The sequence below is a fragment of the Solanum dulcamara genome, chromosome 4 (assembly GCF_947179165.1).
Source record: "Solanum dulcamara chromosome 4, daSolDulc1.2, whole genome shotgun sequence".
NCBI lineage: Eukaryota > Viridiplantae > Streptophyta > Magnoliopsida > Solanales > Solanaceae > Solanum > Solanum dulcamara.
This window is the reverse complement of record NC_077240.1, coordinates 3,037,514-3,047,129: the sequence shown is the minus strand read 5'-3', so window position 1 is coordinate 3,047,129 and position 9,616 is coordinate 3,037,514. Positions and strand designations below refer to the sequence as shown.

At 35.4% G+C, this 9,616-nt stretch overlaps 2 protein-coding genes across 2 annotated transcripts; both read right to left on the bottom strand.

The window, feature by feature from the left end:
* Window positions 1-718: 718 nt before the first annotated feature.
* On the bottom strand, window positions 719-2,996 carry LOC129885504 (protein DMR6-LIKE OXYGENASE 2-like). The gene is made up of 3 exons (XM_055959800.1): window positions 2,454-2,996; window positions 1,175-1,502; window positions 719-1,069 (listed from the first exon to the last, which is right to left on the bottom strand). The coding sequence occupies exons 1-3, from the start codon at window positions 2,924-2,926 to the stop codon at window positions 806-808; spliced, it is 1,065 nt and encodes a 354-aa protein (XP_055815775.1). The 5' UTR covers window positions 2,927-2,996; the 3' UTR covers window positions 719-805.
* Window positions 2,997-3,683: 687 nt separating this feature from the next.
* On the bottom strand, window positions 3,684-9,115 carry LOC129885503 (uncharacterized). The gene is made up of 9 exons (XM_055959799.1): window positions 8,732-9,115; window positions 7,234-7,425; window positions 6,930-7,027; window positions 6,142-6,232; window positions 5,851-6,054; window positions 5,511-5,767; window positions 5,179-5,269; window positions 4,853-5,069; window positions 3,684-4,197 (listed from the first exon to the last, which is right to left on the bottom strand). The coding sequence occupies exons 1-9, from the start codon at window positions 8,918-8,920 to the stop codon at window positions 3,989-3,991; spliced, it is 1,548 nt and encodes a 515-aa protein (XP_055815774.1). The 5' UTR covers window positions 8,921-9,115; the 3' UTR covers window positions 3,684-3,988.
* Between the last annotated feature and the right edge of the window lie 501 nt (window positions 9,116-9,616).

The following is a 9,616-nucleotide window of genomic DNA, read 5'->3' as shown; positions in this document are numbered from 1 at the left end:
TAACAGACATAAAATTTTATTTTAAAAAAAGTCTTGCGGGAAGTAAAAATACATTCTTAAATTATATGTATATATCTAACACAAAACGAGAAAAAAAAAATTAAAGCGGAGGGTTAGGTGAAACGGGATAAGATTTTTTTTCCTTAAAAAAATAAAAATATCTAAATTATTATTTTAAGGGGCGTGTGGGAGAGAGGAAGTAAGAATTTTTTTAAAACTTTTATAAAAAAAAAATAATAAATAAAAATAAAACTAAAAAATGGGGTTTGGGTGGGGGGGGGGTATGGTGAGAAGAAAGTGGTTGAGTGAGATGAGTAAAATATTTTATATTTTATTTTATAATTTTTTTGGCAAGAGATAATAATACTTTAATCTTTAATTTTAACTAATTATAATAATTTATTTATTTTTTGTTAAGGTGGAACGTTTTGCCATGTGGAATGTGATGTTATAATTTTTTTAAAATAAAAGAGAAAGTATAGTACATATCCATGATGAGAGTGGAATAAAAGAGAGAGATATGTTTCTCAAACTAATAAGTGATAGTTAGGTATAAAACTCACACTCTCAATAGTTTAGGTATGAAACTAAAAAAAGGATAGTTCTGGTGTATTTTTGACGGTTATCTCAAAATTATTATTTGAGAAGTTGCATACTTTTTGCTTCTTTTATTTTCAAAACTGTGCTAAACTTGATCAGGGTTTTTCCCAGAAACTAGTTACAAGAAAAAGACCATCACTTTATTACCCTCCAGCTCAAAACAACAGCTTAATAGTACAAGACTTCTCATAGACTACATTTGTCATTACAGGTCACCAATTCTAAAATGATATATTTGAATGTTCTCAACATTAAGTTTCTTGAAATTACTAAGGTTTCTTGTAGTTCTAAATTTTCCCCAGTTGTAAGCCTTGTATTTTGCTGGACTTTCTTCATTTGTCAGTTCCTCCAGAGGCTCAACCATTACATAGTGAGACGGGCTGAAGAGAAATGGAACGGAAAATCTCTCTTTCTTGGAGCTTGCTACCACCCTATGTTCCACACTTTCATATCTGTCATTGCTCCAAACCTGTGATTTTTTTTAATTTCCAGTAGACCAAGAAAATGGTGTTAGCTCAATGAAAGTATTTTGCTTTTCTGTCAAGAATTAGGCAGCATGGGACGAAAGTCATACCTGTATTATGTCACCAACATTGACAATATAAGCATTTGGAGTTGGTTTAACTTGTATCCACTCTCCATCTGTCTTTTGTTTCACCTCAAGGCCTCCAACATCATCTTGAGCAAGGACAGTCAGGGCACCTGGATCCTTGTGACGGCCAATCCCCAAAGCCAAATGACGAATTGGGCATAGCGGATAGTAATTTAATCGTATAAAACTTGTTTGGTCCTTAAAGTAGCTATTGAGCCTTTTGGATGATAGGCCTAAGCTTAAAGCAATAAGCTCTAACAACTTGTAGGACAGTTTCTCAATACCTCGAGCGTATTCTTCACATGCCTCCCTGTAAAGTCCAAACTATTAGATCATAGAACCATTTCTAAATGCAGCTACAATACAATCTATGATGCGTCAATACTTTAGAAAAACTGAAAAAGGAAAAATGAGGCACCCAGCAGACAACTAAAGTCTGTCATGATAATGTGCTGGTGGCCCTTGGAATCCAATAAGAGCTTGCCCTGCCCCGCCTGTCCAATTGCCATCCTTACCTTGGAGTCTATATTTTTGCTTGATTACAACAATGTACTAAACCACTAGTGAGGGAAGGCCACCAATATATCTTAGCTTGAATACAAAATTCTACTTTACTTCTAAACCAGGGGAGCTCATTGTAAGACCAGTGGATTTGCCCCCACCAACTGCCTTTCAACTTCAATCAGATGAACAATTCTAGCAAAAAAAATATACTAAGTCCATACCCGTCTCTGCCAGTAAATAAGATTTCCTCAGCTTAAAGGATAACAATTTGTTACCAATGCATAATTTCTTATCATCTTAAATCTAGGCTGGATTTACGCCAACAGAATTCATAAAAATAATACACCATAGAGGGATATGATAAGAGTGTATCTTTCTAGATCATGAATAGAGTTGCTCAGACTCTTCAAAAATCAATATAATGATAAGAGTGTATCTTTCTAGATCATGAATAGAGTTGCTCAGACTCTTCAAAAATCAATATAAGGGTGTGTATCGAATCCTTCAAAAAGTAGTGCATTTTACTTTTTGGAAGATCCAACATTAATATTTTTGAACAGTCCGAACAACGTAGTAATAATAACACAAGTAGAAGCCAATGTTGAGTCAAGTTGTTCCAACGTCTTACCTAGCAAGTTTAAGACCACAAAATTTAAAGAGTACACATATTTTAAAGTTAAAACCACAAGATTGTTAAAATTCCATGTTGAGTGAAACTAAGACGCTTAAATTGGGAAGGAGGTAGTAATAGAAGTACCTGAAATTAGTAGGGAAATTAGGCCATTGATTTGTCAGTTCCATGAGTTCCATATCATGGGGTTCATGAGAAGCAGGCAAAATAGTTGGATTCTCCACAACAAAATCAAAAACTTCTTTCCAATCCCTAACATTCTTAGTATGCTCTGTATCATAAAACCCCAAAGGATTATCTTCATCTCTACTCACTTTCCTCTTCTCCTCAGTAGGCTGCAAGAAGAATTCCTTTGATGCTCTCTCTATTTTTTCGCGACACGTTGATGGAACACCATGGTTAATTACTTGAAAGAAACCCCAGTTCTTGCATGCATCACCAATTTCTGCAACAAGATTTGTAATTTCTGGAGAAGAGTTTGAAAGATCAGTGGTTAGAATTGGAGATAGATCAATTAAGGGTATGTTTTCTGCCTCAATTGTGCTCTGTTTTGGCCTGTGTTCTGTTTCTTGAAAAAATGATTCATTACCATCTCCCATGATACTAAACTTCTTCTTTTTTTTTTGGTTACAAATGAGATGAGAAGAGAATCTGGTAGTTTAGGTGGTGGGGGCAATTTGGCACATGATATATATAGCGACAGAACTAAATGGGATACATTGAATGTGGACATATCTTGATATTTGCATTTGTCCAAGGTTTTTTTAACGTTGGGAAATTTGGTTTTTTAGCAGTTTGGTAAATTTATTTTTACTTATATTTTTTTATTAGAGATCTGGAAAAAACATTTTTATTATTCAATTAGTAATTGGTAATAAGAGATTATTTGGAAGAGAAAAAACTTAATTACGTGAGATTTGATTTTATAGTCTTTCGCCAACTTATTTTTAATTTTATGTTCTTTTTATAAAATAAAACAATTACGCATAAGAGATCTAAAAATCAATAATCCATTATTTTTCCGATTTAGTTTATTGGTTGCTCCAATTTTTGCACACCCTTTTAAAATATTCAATTTACAAATGGCCATAAGAGATCATTTCCTCGGTGATTCTTCATGTTCAACATAAAGTACTTAACAAAGTTCACAAACATCAACGTAAAATAATCTGCCATGATAATCAATATCCTCAACAGACATGGCCAGATTTTAAATTTAAAGTCAGTAGTTTAGGTTGCGGTTTTTTTAAAAATTCACATATATAGTCCGACTGTACTAACTACTTATTACTATAGCAAAGAGCAATAGATCCACCTATGTCTGCACAAGAGAGCCCAAATAAGAAGGTTGTTGAATTCGTCCATCAAAATAAAATTTATTTCTTTCCTTAAGATAAAAACAGAAAGGAAAGTACACTCTCTGTAGCTAAGAGTTGATGAAGATATCATACAAGTTCATCCTATGAAGAAAGGAAGACAGCACTCCCAGATTGTACAATCTCAAGGGATAAAGGTATAGGAAGAACTTACCAAATACAGTTATTTACACGAGAGAGAGGGAGGGGGGGGGGGGGAGGGGGAAGGGGAAGGGGAGGAGGAGGAGAGAGAAAAACGAAAGCTAAAAGAAGCACTAAGTGTGAAATTTTGCATCAAGAATTTTTTCAAGCAGCAGGCATTGAGGTTGAGATGACCACATAGGGTAAATAATTAAGGCCATCCTGAATTTTGCCTATGGCTGTGCTATGAGCTGCACGAAGATTCTCAGCATATGCATTGGCCTTCTCCTGGATTGATTTCTGTGGAACCTCATGTGAATCAGCACATAGACCCTTCGCTGCTGCTAAATATGCTTCGGCCACTTCCGATATCCCTGCAAAAGCATAATGAAGCTAATCAAGAGAGATAGACGCCATCCACTTTATCCAAGTTTTTACTCCAAAAACAAGCATATCATAAGGAAACATGGTGTTATTCATACCACGGGTTGACAAAAGTGTTGTCTTAAGGGAGGCAAACCTTCCTCCAAATTCTATCACCTCATTTCAACATTATCAGACCAGTAATTTTGAATTCAGGAGCAGAGAAACACATCATCAGTTGAAATAACAATCACTGAACACAGCAGTTCTCATATGTGCCAAAACATTTACGAGGAGACCTTGTAAACTAAATTAACTACAATAAAACTTTACACAACTTAAACAGAAGAACTAGACCAGCAAACATGCTTGATTTCACCAGTTGACTAAGTACTTCTCTATAGGAACAAAAGCAAAACAAAAAAAGTAAAATAAATCATAAAAATTCCTTTATTTGTACATAATCCTAGAATTCCTACCATGTGCTTCCTTTGATGATCTTTCTGAATTTTTTTATATACAAAACCAGACATCATAAATGGGTTGGTCATCTATCAATATTAGCTGAAGAAAACAATGGACTGCAGATGAAATTACTAGAAAGGGAATATAGAAACAATATAAAAGTCATACAAGCATAAAATTATATGTTTGACAGAAATCTACCTGTAATAAAGCTGGAAGAAACTGCTTCAACACATCCAGTCATTGAACATGCCTTCATTCGGATTACCTTAGCTCTTTCAATTGAATCCTCAGGCCATTCCATTTTCACAATTTCCGCATTTGCATCTTGGTCCGCAACTTTATTTGCAGTTGAAATGATTGATTTCCCAAGCATTACAAGTTGAGTCGCAGCAAAACAACACAACTCTGAAAGTCTCTATGTACATAAGAACAATCAGTGAGAAATTAAGTAGATTGTAACTCCCAAAGGAGAAGCTGCTTGTTTCTTTGATCAAAAGTTACAGACTAACTAAACATTTACATACATGAACACCCTCTGAATGAAGAGTATCCAGTCTTCGACTAGTCCTTTGAACCATGTCATTAGGAGCTAGTCCAACCAAAACATTTGTAAATCTGCAATTCAATGAAATCCAGAACTTAACACCAGTATCCCAGTTCTTAGCAACTAGACACAAGCTTTAAGGTAATCACGCTACTAAGCACAAGAACTTAGTGCTTGGATTCACGAACTGTCAACATTTCAATCACATGCTCCCTGCTCCCATATATTTGTCAAGAACTAGATGTTTGGTAAAACATATTGAAGTAGAAGAAAATTCATAACAGGTAAAGCATATTAAAGTTCAATATTTACCCTGCTGCCAATTCTGCAGCCTTGTTCACACTAGATTCATGCAAATTCTTCACCTCATCTGTGCTGTCTGCAATGCCAGTCTCAACTTCCTTCCCTTTTCCCGACTCTTTACCACTTCCATATACTTCAGAACTCAAGTCAAAAATCTGCTGAACCTCTTTAAGTTTTCCATCATATGAAGACCTTTGATCAGATGGAATCTTTGCTTTTCTTCTGTTGAACAACAAAGCATAATGGTTGGACAATGCCTCCAGCTCCTGTGTGTAACTCACATGATAAGACACTGGATTTCCAGAACAAACTCAACCAAGTACAAAGATCAATTTGAGTAGGAACTGACCTCCAATTGCTCAGGACCTCCATATATATAAAAGCATCTATCAAATGTAACTTCTTCATAAAACTGATCTTCATTTGCTTCTCCTCCCCCTTCTTTGGAACCTGGGTCAACTCTAATACCAGTTTCTGAGATCAGAAGATCCATAGTTTCTTTTCCAAGTAGCTCAAGCACATGCATTCCTTTAGCAGTAAAAGCTTTTCCAGTCTGCAAGAAATTGTGCACAATAAAAACAGCATGCTAAAACACACTCTACCAGCCCAAAAAGATTAGCAAATCAAATCTTATGCAAACCTCTAGTATGGATGGTGCAACGGAACCAGTTGTGGCAGGTAAGCCACCATGCTGAACTGATCCAGCAATACTTGCAGCCGAATTTTCAAGCCTTAAAACAAAAGGCAAAATAACATTTGCTTGGCAACTTTCGAATTACTAAACGGAAGGAATAAGCAGGTGATTGAAATTGGTAACAGTATATTCATCAGCATAAAATTCTATCTTGGGTCCAAATTTACAAAAGAAGATCAGTCAGTCCTACTGTCCTTTCCTACTTACAAGGACTCCAAAACTAACATTGCAGGAGCACAAAGTTCTCATGCTTAATGGGAAGGTGCTTAATTTCCATATTTCCAAACAGTTGGAGTTTGAGACTACTTCTCTTGGTCCAGATATATGTAAGAATAAAAATTTCTTTTATTCCAGGTCATTTTTTCACCTAATTTGCCAGAGGAAATATTCACCAATTCATGTGTCAAAATCATAAAAATTTTAAACCATGCCACAATAAATTAAGCACAACGAACTATATAAAACAACAGAAGTCAACAAAAACAAACTCCCATTTTGTCCCCCAACAGTCAGCTCCGTAAAGTACAGCATTTCTTTTCAAACACAAGATGAGCAAGTGCTTAAAATAAATCTAAAAACTTGCTCCGAAGTAGCAAACCCCTAGGAGGTGAAGGTTCCAGAAAACAGGAGTAAGAAAAATAACAATCATGTTGCGATCAGTTTTTTTTCTTTTGATCAAGTAAAGTTTAGTTTTGTTCAACAATCATGTTGCAAGCATACACAAGAAGACATACTTGTGGACTAAATCAGAACCTCCTTTGAATGCATTTCCTAATGCTTGCCAAGCTCCTGAAGTGAAATTCTCGACTGAATGGTCAATAACTCTCAAACCCTGCACATATTTTGGAAGGTTAAAGCACGACATACCAACCAATTATAGCATATCTACTTCTAACCTTAAGATACTTTTGTACAAATTAGCGGAAAATAGGGGTCGATTGTGGAAGGGATATTAATGCTCAAGAAAAACTTTTAAAAAATAAAAAATGGATCCCCTATTGAGTCATTAAACAACACAACTAGTTTGATAGCACTTGCCTGGCCAAGCAATGAGTCTTCACCAGCTTTCTCTAATTTTTCTAAAGCAGCCTTACGTTTTTTGTCATTCTCATCTTCACTTTCCTCTTCAACCAATACTTCTCGGTCATCCTCTTTCAAGGATTCAGTGTCTTCCAGAGCATTGTGCACATCTGCAAGGCTTTTTGCAGCTGTTTTAGCTGCTTCAACGGCCTGTGCAAGTGAAAACGCGTATAAATATAATGCATGGAGACATTCAAGGTGTATGTTTAAGTGTGTAACCCTGCCATAACAACAAAGAACAAGTACCCACAATTGTCAACCAAAAGTTTACTAATCCGAGGGCCTCAACACATTTTATTGTTCTAATTCTCAATTAGCAAAGTGTAGAACTAGTCCTATAAAAACGGAAAGTGAAAAGGAAAAGAAATAACTCAATTCAAATGGCATGCAATCGAGTGATAGGACTCAAATGTTTGGATTACATCAAGTTACGGTACTACTCTCATTCTCTCAAGCACTAATACATAATTACCACGAGCTCCTTTCAGAGACTAGAACTGATAACTACAAAATCACTTAACAGAATCTAAATGCCAATTAGAAATAAGTTTTTACAAAATTACAGAACGGAAAATATTCGGTTCTGGTTTCAACGAATGTCAATTTAATTTAAATCAGCTGAAGTTAATCTTTGCCTCCCAAGAAAACCCTCTACAGTCTCCTCCTGTCAAAATTCCATAATGCTACTACATTGCAAAACAGAAATTTAGATGGATCACATCAATAATTCATCTTGCTTAAATAAACAGGCACACCAGCCACAGGTGTGCATCAGAGTAAATAGTGCAACAATTCAGCTACAGGCTTACCAGTATCCAAATATAAAAGATTTCTTGTGGGTTTCTGCATCACTCATACACTTCCCATGTACAAACAGACCTAATGTCAACTATAATGTTGCTGATGATCATTGCAGAAGGATATCACAGTAGCTAGTAGAAATGATGTAGAACCACACATGCTCCCCCTAGGGGAGTCTATCCAACTCCAGCCTCGATACAAACGACTCTGAATTCTCAATTATCACTAATATCATAAAGCAATCTTAGGCATTTTTCAGTTAAGTCATAGCAAAACTTGTGATATGTACCCATTACTGAAAGAGGAGTCCAAAACAAACTAATTGTCTAATATGGTAGAGCTAGCACAAAATGTTTTCTCCAAAATTTCGAAGAAAAAAAAAGAGATGAAATTACTCATAGTTCATTCACATAAATTGTGAAGTTGCGCCTAAAAATCATAACATCCCATTAGTACCCAAAAGAAATATAACAAACAAGATCAAAAAAGTCTCTTACATTTGAAACAACGCTATCTATCAAAAGGAAGTAAATCTAAACAGCAAGATCAACGAGATAAAAGCGGCTACATTACAAATGCAACAAAAGAAAAAGGGAAAATTGGAGTTAAAAAATGCTAAGAAAGAAGGTTAAAAAATGCTAGGAAAGATGAGTACATTGCGGGAGATCTCTTCAGCAGCGGTGGTAGCAGCTTTCTGAATGTCCGAGATATAAGAAAACGCAGAAAATCCCCAGCCTCCCCAGCCTCCACCACTGCCGGCGCTTCCTGGCACTGGAGGTTGCTGAGCTTCTTCGTTCTTTTCCACAATCTCTTCAGTCGAAGGTTTCGTCGTGTCGTCCACCATCTGAGAAGATCGTAGGGTCGATGTAGCTATTGATTTTCACAGCCGGAAATTGGTAAGGGGAACAAATTGATTCCGATCTAGTTAGTGAAAGTTCAAACTTGCTTCTTACGGCGAAACTGGCACGGGGCGACGTCGTATACTACTATTACACTGCACTCCTGACCCGACCCGGCGTCGTATTTGTGCTCACAAAAATTAGGGAACTACTCTGCTTCTTGTTTTGGCAAAATTAATTATTTTTTAAAAATGTTAACCGTGATTTTCGAGCAAGTTTGCTCAAACTTCGGATCCGTTTGGTCACAAATATTTTTGGAAAAAATTTGGAAAGTGGTGTTTGGTCATACAATTTGATAAAATATATTTGGCAACATCTCAAGTTCTCAAATAATAGAAAAAATCAATATTTTGGCCAAATTCTAGTATTTGAAAGTTTTAAATATTTAAAAATTACCCCAAATTTTTATATTTTATAAAAATTACTCATTATTTATTATTTCAACTAATATTTCTCTATCTTCTTCGAAAAAATTGGAGTTATAATTTGAGCTACAAGATTGAGAAAAAAAACAATTTATTTTTAATGGATTATAATTCCAACTGAATCAGTGACAAATTTGAATATGCGATTAATGCATTGTTCTTGCTCATATTGTTATTTTATTATTGTTGATTGTTATCAATTATGCAATAAGGTTA